Source organism: Ursus maritimus, unplaced genomic scaffold (genome assembly GCF_017311325.1).
Source record: "Ursus maritimus isolate PB19 unplaced genomic scaffold, ASM1731132v1 scaffold_24, whole genome shotgun sequence".
NCBI lineage: Eukaryota > Metazoa > Chordata > Mammalia > Carnivora > Ursidae > Ursus > Ursus maritimus.
Genome location: NW_024424897.1, coordinates 12,218,425 through 12,244,376, shown reverse-complemented (window position 1 = coordinate 12,244,376; position 25,952 = coordinate 12,218,425). Strand labels below are relative to the sequence as shown.

At 44.4% G+C, this 25,952-nt stretch overlaps 1 protein-coding gene across 7 annotated transcripts in view; it reads left to right on the top strand.

Moving 5' to 3' along the window:
* CEP112 (centrosomal protein 112) overlaps positions 1-25,952 on the top strand; it is a 413,330-nt gene that overhangs the window by 356,636 nt on the left and 30,742 nt on the right. For all 7 annotated transcript variants that reach the window (XM_040640361.1, XM_040640362.1, XM_040640360.1 and 4 more), the window contains one exon: positions 24,835-24,936. In XM_040640361.1, the coding sequence (XP_040496295.1) occupies positions 24,835-24,936 (102 nt within the window). The remainder of the gene's footprint in view (positions 1-24,834; positions 24,937-25,952) is intronic.

Sequence of the window (25,952 nt, the reverse complement as noted above, 5' to 3'; positions counted from 1 at the left end):
TTTTCTTTTATTATAATGTTCTTACTAGATTTTGGTATCAAAGTTTGCTATCCTCATAAAATAAACTGGAGTGTCCTCTCTTTATCTGTTTCCTGGAAGACTTTGTCTAATACTGATATTATTTCATCCTTAAAATGGTAGATGAAGCCATCAGGACTTAGAATTTTCTTTGTTGGAAGATTTTCAATTAATCATGTATATACTTTCTTTAGTGGTTATAGTATCAGATTTTCTATTTTAATGTCTGTCTGACTCTCTTCTCTTTTTGAGACTATAATTATATGTATGTTAGACCTTCTAACTTTGTTCCCTATGTTCTGTATTTATTCTGGATATTTTTAAATCCAGCTTCTAGTTCCTTTCCTTAACTGTGTTTAACCTGCTGTTAAACCCATTCTTAATTTTGGTTGTTGTATTTTCCAGAGCTAGAATTTCTACTTAGTTTCATTTTAGTTTTCTGTCCTGTGCTGAAGTTCACAACTTTTTTTCTTATCTTGTTGAACGTATTTATCTCAGCTCTTTTAAAGTCGAAGTCTGATCATCATTGTGTGGAATTCACATGGATCTTATTTTATTGTCTTTGTTTCTCTTGGCTTTTGGTCATATTGTCTTGCTTTCTTGTGAGCCTGGCTATTTTTGATTGAATGCCAGATATTTTATAGAGAACTTCATAGAAATAATTTGAGGCCTACCTAGAATGATGATCATTTCCTCCAGAGAGAATTTATATTTGCTTCTAGGTAGGCAGGTAGTGGCACTTGCTATCCTGAATAACCTGAATCCATTTTCAGGGATTGAGATGATTTGAAGGTAGTTTTAGAGAGTGCCGGTCTATTTCCAACTCAGTCCTTCTCATAGAGTGTGAAATCCACCCAAAGCATGGGATTTTACAAGACGCTCCCGTTTAGTGAGACGTGGACTGCAGCTTGTGTCTCCATGGCTTTTTTTGTGAGGCTATTAAAAGATCTGTTCAGCTTCTCAGTCTCTTACCAACCACTCTACAGTTGGCAAAGTCCACTACATAAAATGTTCCCAAATGCCAGACTTACACGCTCTCTTAATATCTATCATTTCCAGAAACTTGGTCCTATGATTCTTCCCTGCCTTGTTAGTTCCCTAATACTTTGAAACAGACTTGGAAGAGAATTATGTAAGTGTCCATTACTAGAAGTGGAAATCCAGTATTTGCATTTCTGTGAGTTGCTTCATCCCATTCATTGTTAAATTTGTTCTATCAATTTGTTTTTCTAATTTGAACCATAGAAATTTTCTTCCGTATTCTGTATCTTATTCGTGTGGTAAATACATTGCAAATGCTTTCGGATGCTTCTCCTTTAACTTTATATTCAATATTTTTATCTTTTGAGAACATTATTTTTCATTTTTTTCTTTATAGTTTCTAAGTTTGCCCAGGAAGGTCTTCCCTACCCTAAGATTATAAAATATATTCTCTTTGTCAATGTAGATAAAGTTACTAATCACTGACTTCAAAATAGGGAGTAGGCCTAATCTAAACCCATAACCACTTAAGGACAGAGAACTTTCTCTGGCTGGAGGCAGAGATGTGACAGAAGGGAGGGTCAGAGAGGTTTAAGTATGAGAAGGATCCAATGCACCGGCGCTGATTAAAATTGGAGGGAGCAATATAAGGTGGCCTTCAGGGCCTGAGAGGGGCTCCCAGCTGACCGCCAGCAAGGCAATGGGGACATCAGGCCTTACAGCTGCAAGGAACTGAATTGTACCCCAAACCTGACTGAGCTCAGAAATAAAGACTCCCCCAGAGACTCCAGATGAGAGGCTGGGCTAGCCAACACCATGATTTTGGCCTTGCGATACCAGAGCAGAGGAACCAGCTGGGCCTCTTCCGACTCTGACCTATGGAACGTGAGATAGTGAATTTGCATTGTTTCAAGCTGCTAGGTTTACGATAATTTGTTAGAGCAAGAGTAGCAAGCTAATGCAGGGATCTTACCTTATTTTTTATGTTTTATTTCCAAGTAGCCAGTTATTGGTACCATTTATTGACTGAGATATTCCTCCCCCGTTTATTTGAAATGCTACCCTTGTCAAGAATCAGATTTTCCATATATGCATGAATCTGTTTGGGACTTTGTATTCTTTCTTATTCATCCATTTCCTGTACCAATAAGAGTCATTTTTATGGTGCTTAAGAGCATGAACTCTGGAGCCACGGTGCCTGGGTTCAAATCCCAGCTCTGCCACCTCTACTTACTTGCCCTGGGACTTCAAGCAATTTACTTTACTTTTTCGTGTCAGTTTTCCTATCTTGAAAATGGCTTAATAATAGTACCCACCTTGTAAAATTGATGTGAGAATCGTCAGCTATTACAAGTAACATCCTTAGAAAAGTACCAGCACGTAGTATCTAGTACCTTTAGGGAAAGTTTCCCCTCGCAATCTCTTTTTAGAATTGCCTGAGTCATTCTTAAGCATTTACACTTTCATGTGAATCTTAGAATAATCTTGCCAACTTCCCTTTGGTAAAATCTCTATGATTAGTTGGTTGGAACTGCGCTGAGGTTATGAGTTAGTCTGGGAAGAATTAACGTCTTTGCAACATTGAATTTACCGATTCAGGGACTTCACATCTCTTTGCATTTCATTGTGTCTTTTTATGCCTTTCAGTATAATTGAAATTTATTTTTTTATGGATGTTGTACATTTCTTATTAAATTTATTCCCAGGTATATTATGGCATTTTCCCCTTTTGTGGTTTTTCCCTGTATAGTCTCTAAACAGTCATGACTCATGTGGAGGAAAGTGTTCATATGTTTTGTTTGTCTGTATCCAGCCAACCAGAACTATTCTCAACCTTAATTCTATTGAATTTTCAGTTGATTTCCTAAAAAAACTTAGTTACATTTTCAGTTGATTTCTTAAATTTATGTAAGTAGACAATTACATTGTTCCTTAACAGATAATTTTGTGTCTTCCTTTCCATTTTTCATCCGTATTTGATTTTGTTATTGCTCCGGGGGAGGCCTCTAGTTCAATGTTGAGGAACAGTAATGACAGAATGTGTCCCTGTCTTTTACTTGTTTTTAACGAGAATGCTTTTTAGGTCTCATTGCAAGTGTTTTGGTTTCTGAGCGTTTTTTTTTTTTTTTGAGATTTTTTAATTTATTTATTTGACAGAGAGCACAATCAGGGGGAGTGGCAGGCAACGGGAGAAGTAGGCTCCCCACTGAGCAGTGAGTCCGATGTGGGGCTCAGTCCCAGGACCCTGGGATCATGACCTGAGCAGAAGGCGATGCTTAACCAGCTGAGCCACCCAGGCGCCCCCGAGGGTTTCTGCTAGTTACTCTTGGTGGGGTTGAGACACGTCACCTTCATTATAATTCCTTATGTCCATGTTTTGTCCTTCCCGCCAGGCCAAGACTCCTTTTAGGGCCAAGTATGTATTAGAGTAGGAATGCACACACACCCAGTGTGTGCGTATATATAGATACACGTACTTAGCTCGTGTGTGTGTGCGTGTAATAGACCTATCTGCCTCATAGTCGGCTTTCCGCACAGAGGAGACAGAGTTTACCTGCGACTGGTATAGGGAACTTGCAGCATCAGACAGATACACAGAAAGCCTCAGAGTCCTCTGCACTCACAGGATAGAAGCATCACTGCCTCTCACTTGTCCCGTCACCTGCCACGAGTGACTTCTTGGCCCATGCTTACTACACCAGTGGGGTCTCTTATACACCGTGCAAGACCCTCATCTCCAAAGGGGAGAATCCCCCTATTTAGGGGTCAGAGGGTACGTCTCCCCTTACTGCATATACACACTCCCTCCCAACTCCCGCTTCTGGACCTGTCACTCCACAATCAGGGGGAGGTCTCTACGAAGCCACCCTGTGGTCTGACCTTCAGATCCCTGGCCCACCGACTACTGTTTTCCTTTTTGCCACCTGCTCACCGTATTTCTCTTTTCAGCCAGCTGCTTGCTGTTTGTTTTACTCCTCCCCACGCGGCCAAACAACCTCAAAGGACTTCTGAGAAATGCATCTCCCTTTAGAAACAGTAGTAGACATGTCTTTCTACATGTTAATGTATTTTATCTAATATTTTCTTTATTTCTTTATAATAGTGAGTTATTCTTTCAAGGACAGTAACATGAGTTAATTACCCAGTCATTCACCTCGGGCTTAATCTGGGTACCTGCCCCTCCACCACTAGCACCCCCACAGTGCTTGGCACAGTCAGTACACAGTCAGTACGGTCACTTGATCTGTGACCGTATGAATAACACATTCCATGAGTGTTTGGACTGAGTTGGCTGACTGATTTATGATTCTGAAGTAGTGTCAACTGAGTTTTCATTAATCCTTAAAACTGCTAAATTCTGCTTATGCCTATATTGACTATTTTGTGAAGCTTGCGTATGTAAAGATTGTGTTGGTTAATTGCTGCCCGTCCCACTCCTTTGCGAGCTGTGACATTTGGAGCAGCTAAGTGTGGGGGAAGGCAAGATTAGGTGGAAGCCTGAAGTATGCATGATGTCTTCAAAGTTGGCACTTTCTGGTATTTGGTTTTTAAACAGGTGACAAATAATGATAAAAGGGTTCGCATTTGTGGGTACAAAGATGTTGTCGGCAAATAGAAAGTTTCCTGAGAATTTAAATGATGAGTTTTAAAAATTCCAACTGAGTTATAACAGTGCACAGCAACAGGACAGTGAGTTGACCTGCTTGTTAGGGAAATCTACGCCACTGTATTAGGATAGAATTAGAGCATATTTTTAAAATGACAGAACACAAGAGTTTTAGACCCTCCTCTAAGCACCAGTAAACCTCAAAGAAGAGATGCCTCACTCATGGGAGAAACAAGCTATTTTTAACAGGAGATGGCTCCTATTCATTCAGCAAACATTTATTGAACACCCATTACGGGCCAGGCACCATTAGCTTGGAGTGTAAGATGAGTGGGAGGAACTTTCCCGGAAGGAGCCCATAGCCTCGTGGAAGAGATTCTTGAAGTTAACCTGAATTGCCCTGTTGACCCAGCATAATCTGATTTTTCTGCTCCTTTTTAGACGTCCCTCATAATCTCTTCTACTGACTTCTGGTCTTTGGCAATTACTCCTTTTGTGGGTGTAACCTCTGCCTTCTGGTGTTTCTTTCTGACTTCTCACAGCTATATAGTCTGTCTTCCCCAGTGATGTCATCTATCCCCTGGGGCTCCAGCACTCATTTATTACAGTGATTTCCAAACTTCTAGTCGCAGGCATACCTCTTTCTCAAACTCAAACTCCTATGTTTCTTCTGTGCGATGATACATGCACCTTAGTCTGGCATATCAGACTCTCGGGTCTAAAGCCAGAGTCTTTAGAAAAAAAAAAAAAAAAACTCCTTGCTGCTATATCTAGGTTTTTTGGTCAATCTAACACTTGGGGCTCAATCTTCTTTGGGAGGAAAGAGAAATGAGTCATTAGTAATAGGCAATATTAATAGAGTTTGTCTTAATACAGAGCAGTCAAGCTGGTGGTGTGATTTCAGTGAAGACGGGGAAGGGTCAGCTGCCCCTTTCCCAAAAATGTTTGCTCTCCTGACTTGTTGAAAACTGAAATTATAGGGACGGCTGGGTGGCCTGGGATCGAGTCTCGCATTGGGCTCCTTGCTCAGCAGGGAGCCTGCTTCTCCCTCTACCTGCTGCTCCCCCTGCTTGTGCTCTCTCTCTCTCTCTCTCTCTCTCTCTGATAAATATATACACATACTGAAGTTATGGGGGCACAATTTCAGGTATCAGAGACCAGACTTTATTTTTCAGTTAAAGACATACTAGTGCAAGATATCCCTCGAAACAGTTATCCCTCGAAACAGTTACCCGTCACAACTTCTACCAAAAGACATTTGGCTAGGAGAAAGTGGTGAGAAAATGTGAAAATATTACACACCAGAACAGGATGGGGAGGAGGACAAGATTCTGTGTGAGGGCAGAGGACTAGTTTTGCATAGTGTTGGCCTGGGAGTCAAAGAGAGCCTGTCTGGTGATGGGGCAGTAAGGAGTGCCCTTGCTGGGATGAGCACGGGGGGTCGTATGCACCTGCTGAATCACTATATTATACACCTGACATTAACATTACCCTGTATGTTAACTAACTGAAATTGAAATGAAAACTTAAAAAAAAGAAGAAGAAGAAGAAAGAAAAAGACAAAAGAGTCCCTCCAAACTGTTTCGGCGAAAGGGTGGTACAAACTCTTTCCATGAGTCAGTAGTGCTGGACTGAGAGAAGATAAACCACTCAAATTTTAGCAAAACGAGAGGAAAGGAAACCGTTCCTCTCCCACCCAGCATGGGGGAAGGCGGGTTTAACTTTGTGTTGTTGTCAGAGAGCTTTGATTCCTGTTCAGCTTGTGGAACCCCAGGAATGTAGCTCCCCAAATGCCGCATGTGCTCAGCTGGTTTTAGAGTCTTCTCTGCCCTCGTGGTTATGAATTATATAGACCTTTAGGGCTTAACCACAAACAGGATTTTCCAGGTGGGGGATCGGAGTTAGGAAAAGAAAACTACTAAAATACAAGTCACTGGGTTAATAAGGTCTCTTTTTGTTGAAATGGGGTAACTGCCCTAAGAATGGGGTGCCAGGCGTCGGGCCCCACTCTGAAGGGCAGGAATAGCTGCTGGCCAAGACTTCCCGGGTGGTGGGAGACACCGGGCGTATTAACCGCCGGGCCGGGACGGGTTCTGTGATGTCTGTTTCTTGTGCGTTTTGTTCTTTGTGGTTGTTCCAGAAGGTAAGTTTACTCTCGGGATACAAATCATACAAACTGACCTTAATGCTGTTTCCGTTTTTGTCTACCTGAATGTATGAAATGTAAAATACACTTGTTCCTGAAATTAATTCTCGCCCTAATTCCCACTGCTAAGTGTGAGCCTCTCTTGGACTCCTTTCAATGGGCCTTTCGTTTTTACATCAAAGTGGAAATGTTTTTAAAATGCATATCTGTGATATAATAAATTATAGAGGTATAAGAGAAAAGAATATAGGATTTTAGAGTTTGGGGGGGTTATTTGGGGTTTTTTGGTGTTGTTTTATTTGGTTGGCCTTTTTTTTCTTTCTAGTACATCAGAGTGGGACCACAGTTTAAGTCAATCCTGTAACAGGTACCAACTCAGAAAATATCCTTTTATTCCCTTACCCCATTGCCCTGAAGTTGTGATTACTGTCTGTAATTCCTTGGGCTTCTACGTTTGGTTCCCTGCACATTTTCCCAAGCTTGTTCAACCATTAGCCTTCTGGACTTCTGGGTTTAAGTACTGTCAGATCAGATTTAAATCATGGGTTGAGGCTTGGTGGGTCCATCATTGTCCTCAATTTAAGAAGCATTATAGAGGTCACGACATGGCTACAAAGAAGGTGGCACTAATCCCCCACTTTATAAAAGGGAACGCTGTGGTGTGCATTACACCAAAGGCACCAGCCCCACCAGCACCAGGGCCCGGGAGCCAGCCACGCACTCATTTCCTCTGCTCTCACTGCGTACTTCCAGGGATGGGTAGTACAAAACCAGATGTCAGCTCTTTTTCAAATACTCCTCTCTGACTTAGCATTTAATTTCCCTGAGACCAGATGCCAGGGTTTAAATAATATCCTGGAGGATCCGGAGAGGAGGAATTACTCATCGTGTTTCATTCATATAAACTCTGAAATAAAGGGAGAAGAGTACAAAGAAACCAGAGTATCTTGCCTATGTCTTGCCAGACTCTCATAATTGGAAAAGAATATTGCCTCGCTTCGGAAAGCTCAGAAGTGAAGTGTCCTTTTTCTTTAATTATCAATCGAACCTCCCATTACTTGTTATTAGTGCTTGTTAGTAAGAACAAAAGCAATTTCGCTTGGAGGCAGTTTGGTTGTGTTTTCAGGAGATTGGGCGGCACTTGCTTTAAAGTGGTCTTGTCCTTAATCACTTCCACTTACTAATTGTATCGATTTATACCTTGCTCTCTGAAATTATTGCTTTGAGGGTCGGCGTCAATCGAGACCCACTGCAAATAACCAAACCCCTTGTCTTGGGATAGTTATTTTCCATGGTGCTCCCCCGGTAGCACCCAAAGCCTCACCGAGCACAGGCGCCACGAGGGCCGGAATCACACCAAGGCCAGTCATGGGCAGATCGTCAGCGTACTGGCTGCTGGGTGTAGGTCTCTTGTGAGACAGAAGCTGTGTGGTGAAGGCCCACCACCCAACGTAAAACAGAGGCCAGCAAAAGGTTTGCCCCCAGTGGAGAAGGTCCACTGAAGTTAAATAGCATGAATTTGTAGTTGAGCCTATCAAAATAGTGTGTGTGTGTGTGTGTGTGTGTGTGTGTGTGTGTGTTACTGTTGTTGTTTACTTTCTGCAGCGGCAAAAGAGAGCCTCCAGATGGGGAAAGCAGATGGTGGGCAGTACCCAGAGCTGGGGTTTGGCCCGGAGGACCCCGCAACATCAGATGTTAGTGTGTAAAGTCCAGGTTAAGTCAGCAAGAGAGCTCACGTGGGAAGTAACCCACTAATTGGGAAAGTAGGGAGGCTTTGAGTGAGCAGAGTTGGGATGCACATAACAGTGAGGAGGGAGCGGGGCAAGGTAGTTGGAGGTGCAGAAGGTGGTGTGGGGCGTGGGCCAGAGGTCAGTGCCCAAGGATCCCCCAGTCCGGTCAGTAGGGTGTGGTGACTTTTAAATAGTGGCCATCCTCACGTCATTGGTACTGGCTGGTGGGCTGGGGTCAGGTGCAAAGTCAAGAGCCTTGGCAGAGAATCTCAGCCCCTGTCAAATAGTCCATTAGAAATAGCCGGTTGAAACTCACACTGGTTTAAACAGTTAAGAATGTTTTGGTTCCTGTAACTGAGAAGTAGTATTGGCTTCCAAGGAGGCTTAATCCAATTACAATCAAATTATGTGACCAAAAGCCAGTTCTCTCTCTATTTTATAGCTCTGTGTCCCCATTGCTGGCTCCATTGTCTGCAGGTTGTCCCCCTCGTGGTTGCAAGATAACCGCTAGCAATTCCTGGGCCTGTGTTTCCAGGCTCAAATCCGCAGGAGAGAGAAAGTTCCCCACTACAGCAGCAGGATTCTTGGGCTCAGTTTCATTGGCCCCAAGCTCTAATTCTAGCAGTGGCCTGGAGCAGAAGGCAGAGGGGAAAGGCAGTTCGTGCAAACCAACGGGGTTAATGAAATAAACCACCATCGCCTGGGGCCTGCGGCCACTGGGTCGTAAATCCGCAAATGGAAGAGAACTCTGCTGTCTCCAGCCGCTGGGCCTCAGCTACTAATGTGCCTCCCATCCTTATCTGCATTGTCTCAGTGGCTCTTAGATCTGGGCTTGCACGTGAAAAGGCCCAGTGACTCGAGCAGAGTGAGGCTGAAAACTATCTGGAGTGTGGAAGTGGTGGTCATGAAAAGTGAAGTGTGGTACTGGGGCGCCTGGGTGACCCAGTTGGTTAGGCATCCAACTCTTGATTTCAGCTCAGGTCAGGATCTCAGGGTGGTGAGATCGAGCCCTGCATCAGGCTCCGAGCTGGGTGTAGAGTCCGCTTGAGATTCTCTTTCCCTCTCTTTCTGCCCCCCCCCCCCGCAATTGTGCACACGCTCTCTCTTTCTCAAAAAAAGAAAAAAGTGAAGTGGAATTATGGGCTGGATGTTTGTGTCACCTCAAAATTCTTACGTTGAAGCCCGAAGTCCCAGTGTGATGGTATTTGGAGATGGGGCCTGTGGGGGTTAGTGACGTCAGGGCTGGGATTAGCGCCCTCACAAGAAGAGACACGAGAGGTCTGGCTCACTTTCCACCGTATGAGGAGGCCACGAGAAGGTGGCTGGCTGTAAGTCGGCCAGAGGGCTCCCTCACCAGAGCCTGACCCTGTTGGCTTGCTCATCTTGGACTTCCCAGCGTCCAGAACCGGGAGACGTGGAGGCCTGTTGTGTAAGCCCCCAGGGCTGTGGAATTTGGGTAGAGCAGCCGGAGCTGACTTAAGACCTGCGGGAACCAAGAGGCCAAAGGTATCGAGATAGTCCATCCGTGAGGACATCTAGCCCTAACTGTGTCAGCAGGATCGAGAGGAAGCGTGTGCTTGCTGTTGCCTCGGACTCTGCCTCCTCCATCAGTCACACCTGATAACATCTCATCACCAAGTCCTGTGATTTCTCCCCCTTCTTCAGTTCTCTTCGTCCCCTCCACCCTCGCGGCTGTCATCTTTGAATCCTAATCACCTTGAGTTTGGAGGAAGTAGCTTCTTCCTAGCTGGCGTCCCTGCCTCTCATCTCTCACTAGTCTTCCTTAAATACCACTGCGGTGGTGTTTTCTCCGGCTTGAAGAGACTTCCCTACCCAGTTCCAGGGGCTCTTGTGGTCTGGATGACTTCTCCAGGCCTGTGTCTGGGCCCCCACCCCCCGCAGGCAGGCCTCCTCTCAACAGGCTCTCAGCTTCTGTACCAGCCATGCCCACGGGGTATTTTTCTTCACCTGGAATTTCCTTTCGTGAAAGTCTGCCCATCCAACTGCTATTTTCCTTTGGGAGTACAGCTCTGACCGCCCAAACTCTCCCATGCCACAAAGATCTCTTTTTCCAAGATTCTATGATGCTCAGTTTCCCCAGAGCTAAATGTGTCATGTTTGTGGGCTAATTTGGTTTCCCAACAAAATTGGAAACTCCTTGGAGACAGGGTTGGATTCTTCCTCTGTGTTCCTCACTGAGCATAGACTGGTACGAGAACGATGAGGGGTTCAGCACTGAAGAGGAGAGGCGGAGAGGTAGGGCCCGGTGCGCGATGTCTGGGTCCAGTCCTCAGCACACTGGGGGCGCGGCTTCCTTGAGGCAGCTGCTCTGAGCCTAGTGGATTCCCAGCTGACTACCCACCAGGCTCTACGTCCCATTGGCATGGAATCGTTTGAATGAAACCGTAAAGGTTGGCCCAGAAATCCTGAGACAGTGGTTTTAAAGGCCCCTGTGCCCAAGACTAGCCATCCTTTGATACTTTGCACCTAATGCTAATATTGGGTGGCTACCCGCCTCTCCCCCAGGCTGCTTCTGGTTACGACTTTTGGCCAACAACACAGCTGAGCCAGCTGGGTAGATGAAATTAAAAATTTCAGTGGACTCTTCTGAAAGTGCTCATTCCATCAAACATGTGCTCTGCCTTACGGGACACGTAAATTACATATTAACCTAAGTTTGAGTCAACCACCCTTATTTTTCCAAGATCACTGAACATGACAATGGTCATATAAGCCCACCTGTCCATTTAAAATTTCCTTTAAAAAATAAAAATAAAATAAAATAAAATAAAATCTTCTTAAGGCCAGGAGGAAGCAAGATTCATTTTCTCAAAGAAAATCTATCACAAAAAGATTTTCTCGAGACTGGGAAAAAAAATGTTAGCATGATGCAAGATAAATGGTATCCTTATTCCCCAACTCTCAGACTTTCTGCTGCCACCATTGGTTTTAAATTTATGTACAGGATGAAGCGGGGAGTGAAACGTTTGTGGAGTTCTGAGCAACCCACTTGGGCACGCGAGCCACACAGAAAGATCTTACAGTGGCCTCCAATGCTTGGAAATAAGTAGCAGAAACAAAAGCTCTAGAATTCAATCTGAATTAGAAAAGACACTCTTCCTGTTTGTTTTCACATATAAATGAGGTAGTTGAAATGCTTGCTGTGATGTATTTTACCTTGAAGGCCAATAAGCATGAAGAATAACATTAGTCATAATATCAGCACCTAATGTTTAGGGAATTTTTTTTCTAATTTACTATAGTGATTTTTCTCTGTCCTTGAAGTAACGAAGAAAGCTGTCCCGACGAGGATCCCTCAGCCAGCAACGGTTGTCTAGCGCTTTTTCCTTTGTGTCTTGACTTCTCCACTGTGAATTCTTTTCAGACATCATCAGAATGTTTCTAGATTCAGTACATTTTTAATATTAAAGAAATGTCTTCAACTGCAAGAACAAAATCTTCCTGCTCTTTACTTGACCTTTGTGGTTTGATGTGTTTTAAAAAAAGATCTGGGCAACAGTTTTATAAAGAATGCGCCGAGACATTCCTGGAAAAGCACACTAGTGAAAATAATAACGAAAAAAAGATTAGAAGAGGAAGCCTCTTGCTCAATCTAACGTCCTGCTAATCTCCCCACAGTTTCTTGGGGTTGTGCGGGTTTTATTGAAGACAGAAACAACGTACCCGAGTTTTTAAAAGATACTTTAATGTAACTGTTTCTAACAGAAATTTTACTTTCGCATACGTCCCAGTAGACCAAGCCAAGTTAATATTCCTACCAGAGTGTCTGATTTGTGAAAACAGAAACCGCAGTCTCTCTCGCACTGGACGTGCGCTGCTCTTGGGCCATTTCTGCATCAGACCAGGAGCAGGTGTAGAGCCCAGATGTATGTGGTCGGCGATGTTCTGCTTCGTGCAAACTCCAGCCTACATAAGAGGCTGGCAAAAATGCCTTTATGTGGGCAAAAACAATCCTTGTAATGTTTTCAAACTTCAGCTCAATAATGATGTAATCTTACTTTTTAAATAGCATTGATCTCCAGTAAAACCTAGAACCTATCCTAGGGGACCCACAGTCTAAGAGGAGAAAACAATGCATAAATGATTATCCTGTGACAATGAAGTAAAACAGAGGCTCTGGGGTACGGAAGACCTAGATACGGGTCCTAGCGCACCTGCCAACTAGCTCTGTGGCTGTGAATAAGATAGGAACCTCTCTCAGCTTATTTCTTCATATGTAAATAGCCATAAAGGTACCACATGGAATTGATAGAGAGAGTAAATAAAATATAATATATGCAGAAGGATGCAGCGTGGTACGTAATACATAGAAAACACTTAGTGATTGTCAGCTGTCGAGGGTGGTGATGATGACCGCCATCACAACAACCGTAAGTGCTAGATGCTTCACCCTTGGAAGCATATTAGAGGAGGGAGTGGTCAGCCTGACCGGATGACTAAGGAAAAGTGTCCCAGAGAGAAGGTCTCTGCGAGAACAGTGAGTAGCACTCTAGCTGGTCAAGAGGAGGAGAGAGCACTGAACAACATGCGTGAAGGCATAAGGCATGAAAAGGCATGGGATTTGGGGCGGGGGGAACGCAGGTCCTCACTGGAGCTCAAGGTGTCCTAGAAAGTAAGATCAGCTGAGAAGGTTCTTAGGTGATCCATGCCAACAAGGTTGTCCTTAGTCTATAGGTTAAAAAAAAAAGTCACTGAAGAGCTTTCATGATGGTGGGGGGGCAACATGGTCAGATCTGCATTTTGGCAACAGTGTGGATAAGCAGTTGAGGGGAAAAAAACCAACTAGAAGCAGTCTCTACCTGTGTCCTTCGTCCCCTGGCCACCGCACGACCCCCGTCCACACCTGACCACTTGGCAGTCCCGAAGCATGCCACACACGTTCACCTGCATGCTTGCCGCTCTTCCCTCTCCTCCATCCAGAAAGTTCCTACTCATTCCACAGCCCCCGTCAAATCTCATCACCTCTCTGAAGGCTCCCATTATCCCACTTAGAAGTAATCAATCTCCGATTCCCTTCCTTGGCCTGTTACGCTTCAGTTGTGTTTTTATGTAGCTCCTTTTTACATGTCTGATGTCAAATGTGTAAGCTTCTGGGGGACGAAAACCGTTTGCTCCTGCGCGCGGAGCTATGCGGAGTCATCACCAGTAAGCGTTGGCCAGATCCACATCCCGACCGTTGTCATTCAGAAAGCCTGAATGGAGCCTTTGGATAACTGCACGTTCCCTAACTTTTAATTGAATGAACATTCCTTTTATCTCTGCTGTGTAAAGGTGAACAACTCGTGAATTTAGTCAGTGACTGTTCACAATGGTGTTTTGAAATTTTCTGCCGTGAGGTTGTGGGGTCTCTGCTCCCATTAGTTGGGAGGTAAGGGATTCATGCACAAAATCCTCATTACGGTTAATTGGAACCGCCTCAGTAAATCCCGGGCGCGCCGGTGGGGCAGGGGCCGCCTTTGTATGCCTATTCTGTGCTTTGTATAGGACGCCACATCTGGCGAGACATGCCTTCTCCAACATGAGGAGGTAATTGGTACTCTGAGGGAGAGATTTAGCTTATTTATTATTGTCAAGAGTTTAAATATGCAGAAAAGAAAGAGCAGTCATAGCTTGCCTCTTTTGAAAAATGCCTTCAACCCAGGTCAGAAATCTCAGACTAGATCAGATATTTGGGGTGATAGTTAACTGAAGGGTAGACGTGGGTACTCCTACTGTAACTTTTGCTTTAAAATAGGAAATGCCGTATTTACCAACACACTACTTCCGCCCTAAACTCTTACGCGTAGCATTGCTGTTCACCCAAATCTCTCAGGACTGATACGCGGTCGAGATGGCTTTGCTTCACACGTGGTGACAGCTTGGGAGGCAAAAGATGCCCACGGTCCTTGGCCTCCCTGCAGCTGCCCCTTCCTGTGAAACCCAAGGCTGTGCTCCCCACTCCGCGGCCTTTCAGCCCACCTCTCCCACCATTCCTGACCTTTCTCTTGTTCCGCTTCTCCTGCGCCCTGCATGGTGGAGCTCCTTGTGGGTGACTCTCTGCTCCTGGGGGATTCTTAGTCTCCCCTTCCCCCTTCAGAGAGCCCTTCCGTTCCTAAGGCTCCACCTTGCTGTTCCGGCCCAGGCCTCTCAGGCATCCAGTCCCGGCCTTTCTCATAAGCTTCACGGCTGCCTCTCCTCACCAGCAGCTCCCCGGCACCTCAAACTAAGTAAATGCAAACCCAAACCATGTCTTCCCTCCCACCCACACACAGGCAGACTCCCTCCACCCATTTCCCCACCTCCAGCGATAGCGCTCTTCTGGGCCCGTGGCTGAGGCCTGAATCCTCATTCAGTCACCTCACACTTTTATTTTTTACAAGCTAGGTCATCATCAGCTTCTGTAATAGGACCTTCCCATGCCTCGCCTTTGAACCAGAGCTCGCTCGCTCTCCTAGATCACTCCAGCTGCTCCCGCTGTCCCCGAGGCCCAGGCTGTTCCCCTCCTGACATTTCTTTACAATATTTCCAGAGGAATCCTCCTCACCCCCCACCCCCCAGTGGCCCTCACCCCCCACCTCCTGGCACAGTGTGGGTTTAGATGTCTGGCTTCAGCCCTGGGTCTAGCAGTTACTCACTGTGGGCCTATTTCTTCATCTGTGAAATGGGTACGATATTATCTGTCTCTCAGATTTTATGGAAAGGTTGGATGGCGTCTTGACAGCAGGTGGAAGATTATGTATCAGTTCCTTGATACGGTGCCTGGCATAGCAGCTGTTTGTCAGTGTTGATTTCTCTTTATTTTCTATTACATTCAATCGAAACTTGACGGGATGACTTTTACTGCCCTCCATAATTTCAAGGTCCCAACTATCTATCCAACCATAGCTCTGTTCAGTCAATAACTCATTAAAACAATGTTCGCTGAGCGTTTACCGTATGCCAAGTGTTCCGACCTTACTTCAGTGCACAAAGAGCAAATATCAACTGGAGTCCAAAACCCTTGCCAACCACACTGAGTATCAGTCTCTCTCCATAAGGCTTCCTGGGTCTTCAATTTAAGAAAGTCAATTAAAAGTCTCAGGAGTCTTCGTTGGGATTTTGGTCCTCATTGATGGACGTGACCTTGGCACGAAGTCTGGCCGCACCCAGAAAGGGCTGACCGCTCTGTCTCTGAGAGGAGGATGGTGAAAACCACCACCCCTCCCCAAAGTGTTCTCTCCAAACCCTTTTGGAGATGGACCTTCCGAAGTAAAGTGGAAATGTTGCTTCCCTTGAACTCATATAAACTCGGCCCTCCCCGTGTCCACATTCTCCAGCACGTACCTCCCCAGGCTCCCCATTCATCCTTTCTCAGTCTCTGCCTCCAGAAATGGTGCAAGCATCACAGTCCTCTAAGACTTCTCCCAGCCGATCTTTGAAGTAAGGGTGTGTTCCTACCGTAAATCAATGTATATGAAGAAAAATTCCAGCAATGGTATTGTTTAGGAGAAAAACATTAGGAATAGAAACCAAATTAATATATTCCAGTGAGAAAGGAGCCAGCATTTAATTTCAGGAGAAACACACACACACACACACACACACACACACATATACACACGCACCAAGAAGCAGGAGTCATTTAATGTGGTGACCCTATAAAAAGTCTGGCTGTGAGGAAAGGGGGAAGAAGCTAGAGGAGGGGGCAGAACAGGGATGAAGCGAACTCCCCTCCCTCAGGGCAGATTTCAGCAGCCCTGCAGGCCCTGGGGTTTGCCTCCGTTGTCCTCAGCTCTGAAGTCAGCCTGACTATTCGTAGCCACACCGCTGATTAAAGACTGCAGGACCCTGATGACAGAATCTGCCATTTGTATTTCGGGAAAGGTTTTGCGAGTTGTTGACTCTGGACATTCTGGAGATCCTGGCGTCTGAAGACAAAGACAGACCTAACACGTGTGTGCTGTGAAGTCGGATTCATTCATTCACTCAGCAAATATTTACTGAGTTGCTACCATATGCCAGGCACCAAGATGAATGTGGGAGCTTCTGCCGTCAGCAAAACAAGCACACTCCCCACCTTGTGGTTCTCAATCCAGCGCAGGGATCAGCCGAAGTCCTGTGAAGGGCTAGAGAGAAAATGGCTTAGGCTTAACCTGCGGGCCATGGGGTCTCTGTCAAAATCTCTCAGCTCTGCCATTGTCATGCTAAAGCAGCCACGGATAATAGATAAGCAAATGAGTGTTTCTGTGTTCCAATAAAGCTTTATTTACAAAAATAGGTGGCGGGCCAGATTTGGCCTGTAGGCCTAAGTTTGCTGACCCCTGGTCAAACAGATGCAACACATAGATACAAGTTAATATTTTGCCTGTTCTACCCTGTTTCAATCAGGACTATTTTGGTTGCAAGTGACAGAAAATGCAACCCAAACTAAAAAATCTAAGGACAGGGTGAACTTCAAGGTCAGCTGGACAAAGGGCCCAATTTCTCTCTCTCCACTTCTCAGCTCTTCTTTGCTGGATTGGCTCCCTTCTCAGTCCAGCTTTCACTCTGTGGTAGCAAGATGGCTGTCGCAACCCCCGAATGACATCCCCTGGGCGAAGTCTAGTGGATGAGCTTGTCCTGTGACTCTTGGTGACTCCAGTTACCTCAACCTGGATCATGTACCTAGGCCCCAAATGACCCCAGCACAAGGGGAATGTGATGCGATGATTGGCTAGACCTTATCACATATTCCACCCCAATGACCTTGGGTGGACAGTGTGGGGGAGGGGTATGTTCCAGTAACCAGAAGCCTCTCGAATGAATGCTGGAGGGTGAGACGAATATCCACTACATGTATCTTGTGAAACTCTAAATGAGTACTTCCAAAGGCCACATTTGTTTATAGGAGATCTGAAACAGGGTTTCAGGTTTTTCTTTGACATCAGGAGGGAAAGGGTACCGCTTATGTGCAACAATCCTCCAGAATTTTAGTATTCACACATGTTTATTTCATGCCACGACCTCAGTCGTCTTATTAGATATGTATTTAAGTCTTTGCTTCGTGGACATATTTGGGCAGTTTATTGGTCATTTTCTGGCCCCTGATTATCATACCTGCTTCCCATCTTTTCTATGTATGTTGATTCTTATGAATAGACGTAGGAGACCCAGGTTTCTTTGTGCGGCCTGGAACCTTTCCAACTACCCGCACCTGAATTTAGAGCACCCGAAGCTAACTGAAGTGCTAGGTTCGGACCGTTGTCTTCACCCTCAGGCCCCCGTCTTCTCCACAGTACCAGAAAATTGTGCCTTCCTCCTAAAACCATACCCCTTTTCAGAAACTAGTTCATGCTCTCCTCCCACTAGAGGGGCTGGTGGCTGCTTCCTTCATCAGCCATCCACTTTGCTGGGAGGCTCAGGGTCCCGTCTGCAGCAGGCTTTGCTCCCTTGGGGTGGAGACTGGTCCCCATGTACAGGAAACGAGGGGGTCCTATACACTGCAGCCTTGGTCTGAGGGGGCCCCCGTTGCAATAAAGAACCGTAAGGTAAAACCATATTGAAGACGGGGGGAAATGAACGTTCTGAAGACCGTTGAGAAAATTATGGTTACTTGTACATTTTCACTTTGTATTTGAGAATCGAAGTCCACCCGCTCTGCCGCAGAGTGCCTTTCTTAAAAAGGATCTCTCTTGGCAGTTGCTGTGGCAACGCATAATACCTTAACCCCAATAAAAATGACATTTCTTAGAAGGCAGAGCATTTTTTCTCAGCTGCACTAGAGCATTATTTTGGCACCATCTTTTACTACAGTTTCTTTCATTCTTATTCTTTAAACCACATGGAATTCAGTATCAAACCACTGAGTTTTATATACTCACTCCCCTAAAAAGCCCACGCAAAAACTTTCTGCTGCACAAAGGCCCGTCGCTCAGAAACATCCCCCGCATTTCTGTTCGCCTTCTATCAGATCCCCCCCAGTAACCTCCCTCCCTGTGTCCCTCTCCTGCCCACCTCTTACCCACCTGTCACCACCCTTCAGAAGCCCAGCGTCTCTTTGATGTTCTCCACTCACTCCAAACCCCCCACTGCAGTGCCCACCCATGTTCACCCTCTCTCAGAATATATACTCTGCTCCAAATTTACCTCTTGTTCTTTCCCTCATCTCCAACCCCCTACAATTTCTTCAACAGTCAAACTCCATTTGCTTTATAGCGTTCAGCTAAGCCAGGTGTTAGGACACAGTTCTGAATACACGAATCCACAATGAGAAGAAGCCTCTGATAATTTCCCCCAACCCTTCCATATACATCGATAGAAATCCAGGCTGGATGGAGAGAGTTTTAAGCTGAGGTCCTTTCCTTAAATCATTCAGCATGGAGCAGTGATTCCTACCTGTGGAGCAGAGCTCTTGGCAAGGCTCTGAGAAAACTCATCCATACCCCAATCACGCTCGGTAGCCAGGATAAATAATAGGAGCCAAAACCTTGCTTTCCAAAGGTATGTAGATGAGTTTAATTATAAAATACAAATTCACTTAAAATTCATTCTGAATTCATAGGAGCTTTTCGTCATGATGTACTTTCTCAATCCGTAGATACTAAAAAATGCAAAAAGAGGTTTAAATGGAACCCTCAAGTTAATCGCAAATATATGCAAATAATTTGCTAGCAGGATTTCTAGCATTGCAAATAATTAGATGTTAAAAAGTGTAGTGCTAGAGGCTTGGCTAAATTCAATATATATATAAAATTCATAATATACATAGATATAAGGTAATGAAATATATATGTATAGTCTCCATTATATGATGTAATGATAACTAACATTTATTGAACATTTATTTACTAAATGCCACTCTTGTAAAACTTCTACATACATTAAGTCACCTAATCTCACAGCAGCCTTGAGAATTTATAATTCCCATTTTCCTGATAAAGAAACTGAGGTACAGAGAAATTAACCTTCCCAGGGCATGCAGTTTAGGGACCCAACTCAGATTCAGTTCTGACTTTCCCGCTCCAGAGTCTGGGTTCTTATTGTATTAAGAGGTATTAAGACTGTATTAAAAGAGAAAATACAAAAAGAGAAAAGTAAAATGGGGGCGCCTGGCTGGCTCAGTTGGTTGAGTGTCTGCCTTCGGCTCAGGTCATGATCCCGGGGCCCTGGGTTTGAGCCCCGTCCCTGCTCAGCGGGGAGTCTGCCTCTCAGTCTCCCTCTCCCCCTGCCTCACTCCCCTGCTCATGCTCTAGCTTGCTCTCTCTCTCTCAAACGAATAAATTTAAAAATCTCTTAAAAAAAAAAAAAAAGTAAAAGGTATTCAGAGTCAAAAGCAGAATGGACATCTGCGTGTGACCTGGAAACAGAACAAAACCCCAGCCTGGTGCGTGAAGCCAAAGCCGCGAGTACAGGGTCCCGAGCCCATCAGCAGGCAGAGGCAGCGGGGAGAGAAGTCCCAGGAGTAAAGGGGACAAAAATGCTGAGAGGGCTCCTTGCCAGCTAAATGACGAGAGACTGGGTCACAGCTTGAAAGCGAGCGCTGGTGTGGCCCCCGTTCTCAGAAGGAAACTGAGGAAGGCTGTTGCCTGCCACAGCAGCGGGCTCCAGCTCATCTGAAGCTGCGAGGCGGTTGCCCCGGACGCAGCCCGCACACCAGGGCCTGCCTAGTTCCCGGAGCAGCAGCCCCGACACCACCGCGCTGCGGGGCCCCCACGCCCTGAGATCTAGACGGAGGATGGCAGAACCCCACCGGACAGGCACGTAGGCAGAGGAAAAGGAGACGGGCCTGCTGTGGGAAAAGGCATCCAGGCACCTGGTGCGCGGACGGAAAGAAGCCAAGGAGTCTGGTGTCTGGAAGTGAGAGGACGGGTGAGTGACAGGGGCTGCGAGGCAGATAGAGGCCAGACGGTGCAGGACCCTGTTGGTCTCATTAAAGGATTTGATTTTGATTTTAAATGTTAAGAAAATTTGAGTCAAAAACTAAAACCAACATAACCATTATTGCCGTGGGTCAGGTGCGAGACGAAGGCATCCCGGACTGGGATGGTCCCGGGGCGACACGGAAAAGTGGGGAGATAGTTCAGAGATGCCATCAGTACAAGTCTGACTTGGTTCCCTTTTTCCTCTGCTGAGCTGACCCCCAAAATGCTCGTTGGATTTTGGAAAGTAATATCAGGCACCGTCATTTTCCCAAAGTGCTTCACTCTTACCTCAGAAAACAATCACAAATGACTGTGCAGGGGCGTGTGACACAGGAACCCCCGTGGCCTCCCCTTTCCTCACCTCTTCAGAAGTGAATGCCATCTTGGGCGCATCGAAGCTTACAATAAAATAACCTGTGGCTGAGGCACCGTCCCTAAGTTGTGTGTATAAAGCTGCAGGCTTCCATCTTATTGTTTTGTTCCATCACAGGAGGGGGACGTATTTGGCATGATTTTGACACGTCAACATGACTAGTTGATAGTGTTTTTCAATAAAAACACCACAAAATATGCTTCCGTTGTCTTTCCATATTTTCAGTGAAATTGTAAGGTTTCCAAGGTTCACTTTTTGCAACAGCACTTTGAATTTCTTTCTCCAGAGATCCTATTGGCTCAAGTCAACCACAGATGTTGCACGCTCCGTAGACTCTTGTTTATGCAAATGAGTATTTGTCCAGTTACCCGGGATGTAAGTTTTACTTGAGGGTAACACTCAACTCTAGTTATGGATGTTCTCAGTCTTCATGGTCCTTTTTAAAAATTAAAGGAAATATTGGCAGTGCTCTGCCTTCGAGAGAAAGGTGGGCAGTCTGTTGCCATGGTGCGGAGACAGCTATCTTTGGTCACGTGGGCGCCATGTTACACATACGCCATTTCCACTCAGCGTCCAGGGGTCTTATTACATTACAGGAATGTCGTTGTTTGTCACGATGTCCTACGTTTCCTGATTTTCTTTGCTAAAGGGAAGAAGGTGAAGGAAAGAGGGAGGGGGGAGACTGATGTCTGTTTGGCATGAGGCGGTTGAGGAATGTGGAAAAGGAGATAATTATGCACAGTGCTCTTAGAGGGCAGTGGGAGTGCTGAGGTGGGGTGGAAATGAGCCAAAACAGTCCTGGAAATGCCTTTCCAGAGTTACTTACACGAGAACAGTCTTTGAATGCTTCTGCATTTAATAAACTAATATAGCCCTCACGAGTGTAATTGGACAGTATATGCTAATGAAAATTAATATTCAAACCTAATAATAAGATAGATTTATATGTAAAAACTTCATTTCCCTTAGGAAAAGGAATTGTACATCCATCAAATCCTTTGCTTAGATCAGTTCAACTTCCTCTGGCTTCTTGACCTGTTGTAAGACCAGATTCAGACGACAAGAGAGACGTGGAAAGGCAGGAAGACAAAGGGAGATTGGCGTATTTAGCAGTTCATAGTTTGTGATTAGTCCAGAGATAAGTGTTATCACCCCCTCGTTATTCCCCCTCAAACACATCATGGGTCAGAGGTGGGGATAGAAAAATAGTAACAGAAGCCGAAAGTGATATGAAAGAATATAAGCTAATTCTTTCCTTCCTCTTTCTCATTTTGCCATGTGACAAACTTAGATTCAGCCTTCACTGGTTGGACCTTACAGTGTGTGCATCTGTGGGGGATTTATGGAACTTCTAGTTTAGGTCAATATGTGCATTGCATTTGTAGAGATTTTTTAAATTAGTCTTATCTATAAATCTTCAATTAAAATTTTAAACCAACGGGAAAGTATGAGGAATAAATTATTGTTGTCATTGTTGTTCTTGTAGTCATCAAAAAAAAAAAAAAGCAAAGAATAGATGGATGTCTGGAAGGATGGCAGTACCTCCGCCCCCTTTCTCAGCCCCTGTTATACTGGGGAGAGCACCAGTGTATAGTGGATGGAACTTCTCTAACTAGTTGTGTCTGCGATGTCCTTTTCCTTTGGGGGTGGAAGAAACATTTCAGCATTTGGAAAGGTTATCTGAGAAATAGCAGAGCATAGTGGCTAAGAATACATGCTTGACAGACTCCTTGAGTTCCAGTCATGGCTTGCTCGCCTCTCTGTGCTTACCTCACTGGGTTGTCGGAAGGATTCACCACTTATTAAAGCACTTAGAATTGTATCTGGCACATTGGAGGTACTCAATGAATGTTTGCTGGTAGTAACATTATCAACCTTATGAATAGAGCAAAACAGATTCAAGTTTTCCATGACTTTATTAAAGTAACAGGATTCTGCTTGGTATAATGATTTTTAAATTCAGGATTTGGGTTTAAGGATTCAGGGTAGTAATATTTTCCTGGTCAATAGTCTCATTCATAAGAGAGGTAATTTCAGATTTTCCAAGAGCTCATTTTAAGTTTACTCAGATTCACTGAAATCATAAAAACAAAGGAATAGTAGACAGGAAGTGGAAATGCCCAGATCCTCAAAAAAAAAAGTTGGAAAATACAGCCTACTGAATTTAAAAGTGATGTGATAGGTTGATCAAAGGGCAGTCGGCTCACACAATGTTCTGCTGTCTGTGGCCTAGCCTTCAGTAGGAGAAGGCCATCAGATATGAAAAGTGAAGTGGGGACAAGGGTTCAAGAGAAACTATGAGAATTAACAGAAGAACCTAAGTGCTGGGCCTTCACTTCCCAAGTACTTAAAACTGAGGGAAGATGGCCCCAAGAAAAGATGGAAAGGGCATACACAACGTCTCTGGAAAAGTGGTCACCGTTAATACCAAAGCATATGCCAGTGGAGTTCCTGAATCGAGGAGAAAGAAAATCTCACAGGCATTCAAGCAGAGAAAGAAAGTCACCTTCAACACAGAAAACAACCCAGCCTGGCTTCAGACTTTGCCATGGGTACATGTGATGCCAGAGGACATTGAAAAGAAAAGTCGCCAAAGTCCTAAAGGAAAGGAAGTAGGGTTGGGCATTATTATACCCAGCTCAGTGGTCTTGCAGACGTACAGATGGTGGGCAGACACTCCAACCGAACAAGGATACAAGGGAGACAGCACACAGGAGTCCCTTTTGAAAGGGTAGCAGCTCAAAATTTCAGAGCCAGTGTCGAACAATAGAAAAATATAGTCAATATAGTAGCTTGTAGACCCTCGATCAATGTCGCCTTCAAGATCTGTTTTATAGAGCATGTGTTTCGCTTTGCATGTGCCTTTCAGTTTGATCTAACTATTGAACTCAAGTCCAAGAGGAGAAGGTGGGAAAAATCAAATATTACATCACTGGTAGAGATCATGTTTCATTATTTCTGTTTTTCTTTTAGGTGTAAATCACAAGATTATAGCATATGTCAAAAACACTTTGCCAAAAATTGAAAAATCATATTCTAGAACATTTGTCATGGGATTTTAGTGGATAATGAAATGAGCTGTTAGAACACTCTTCTTAATTCGGTTTAGCCTAAGAAAAGTTAGGAATTAAAGGCTGATAAAGATTTTAAATTATCCTCAGTAAATCAGTGCATCGACTTGTCTAACTGAGCTCAGTTGCACATATTTTCATAGTATGTTACACCTTATTTCCAGATGCGTCCAATGAATCATTTATGGGCTACTGTGCAGTTCTGCTTTAATATTCAGTTAAGTCACACACGGCACATGCAATAGGCTTTTTAATTCCATCGCATCTCAGATTAGGAGGAAGAGAAATCAACATAGCTGGAGAAAGACCCCAAGAGGCACACGCATGCTCACCCTCGTGCACCTCTTCATTCTGCTCAGGCACATCCCGCCAAAGACTTTCCTTCTGCCTTCCTCCCTTGCTTCTGTCTGTAGCTTTTAGAGAGATGAATGGATGAGCCACCGAACTTTCCTTTACGACCCCGGGGATCCATCCGTTAGCTGAGCCCAGTCTTGACTGTGTTCTGGGGGGAGAGGGAAGCCCACGAGCCAGAGAAGATCACAATGGCAAGACACGCTGGTCTACCTGTGTTGTGGAGACAGCAGCGTAGATGCTTCTTCATCCTGTGGATTATAGCGAGCGCCCCGGTACCTAGCCAGGTGGAGGGAGTGTCTTCATCAAAGCAACGACATAGCAGGAGTTGTCCTCAAATCACGTGTGCCACGATCTTAATCCACATCCCGATCAAGGAAAGGTTAGCATAGTGCGTATATCATGAGTGGTGAGGCGAGGGCAGGTGTTTCACTTATCAAATGCTGAAAATTGTGTTCCTGGGGATTGTAAAGAAATAAAAGTGTTTCTGGCACTGTCTCTCCCAGACTCGCAAGGGCAGACCAAGTGCCTTTTTCAGTTTGTAATTCTGTTTCCTGTCGTTTCATCTTTATTGATGAAACTTACTTTGGTGATAAATAGATATTATTATTTTTTTAAACTTAAGACAACCATTTCCATGGAAAAATTGATAAGCTGTCATTTTTTTTTTCACTTTAGATAACTTATATACGACAAGAATATGAAACCAAATTCAAAGGGTTGATGCCGGCATCTCTAAGACAAGAGCTGGAAGACACCATTTCCTCCCTAAAGTCACAGGTAATTACTAGAATCAAGGCGTTTCTTTGGGATTCCGGTGGTGTGTACATCCTGAAAACAGACTCACAAATAAGTTTAATTCTGAATTGATGCCAGAAATTAATATCATACGTAATATAACGTACAACTCAGGATGAATTGTTTGTTGTTTGGGGTTTGTTTTTTTTTTTAAGTTTTTCTTACTAGTTTTGGAACTCATTGTCTCAATAAGATTTTCTTACAAGCACCGTGACATTGAAAAGTTCAGTTATGGTTACCTTTCCTCATTTACAGTGCACATTCCAGCATAGCCTCCCCCTTTCTCCTCTTGGTACTAAGCCCCAAATGCCATCACTTGGCACATCGGGGATTCCTCATGGTGTGAAAGGGCAGAGAAACAGAAACCAGGGTTCAATTAGAAGCATTTTTATTCTGGTGTGTTTCGTATGGTTGTTAGACGTAACAAGATGCATTTTAAATTCCAAGCAGAATAATGACAAGGTATTCAAACAATTCGGTTAAATAGTTCTTGCTGAAATGTGTAGTTCTTGGTGTAGCTTATGAAATACAGTGTGAGAGATGCGATGGATATAAATTTAGGTGCTTAGGATTATTTCACAACTCCCAACGTCAGTTTTCCCCATGTACTTCTAGAAACATATTTTATATATTGCCAGTCTGATGATCCTAACATGGCAAAGAATCTGCACATTCCCACTTCTAAAACACTTAGGAACCTAAAACGTACTTTTTCCCTACAACAATCATGTTCCCTTTGTATGTCTAAGAATCCTTGTATGACTGAGACTGATGAAAAGCAATAACTATGACCCAGAGTAGCCAAAACCAGCTTGAAAAAATAAGAATGAATTTGGAGGGCTCATGCTTCCCAATTTCAAAACTCACTACAAGGCTGTGATAATCAAGACAGTGTGATATTGGCAAAAGCATAGACACAGAGGTCAATGAAATAGAATTGAGAATCTGGGGAGGAGGGGAATCTTTTATATATACATATTATATTATATTATATATAT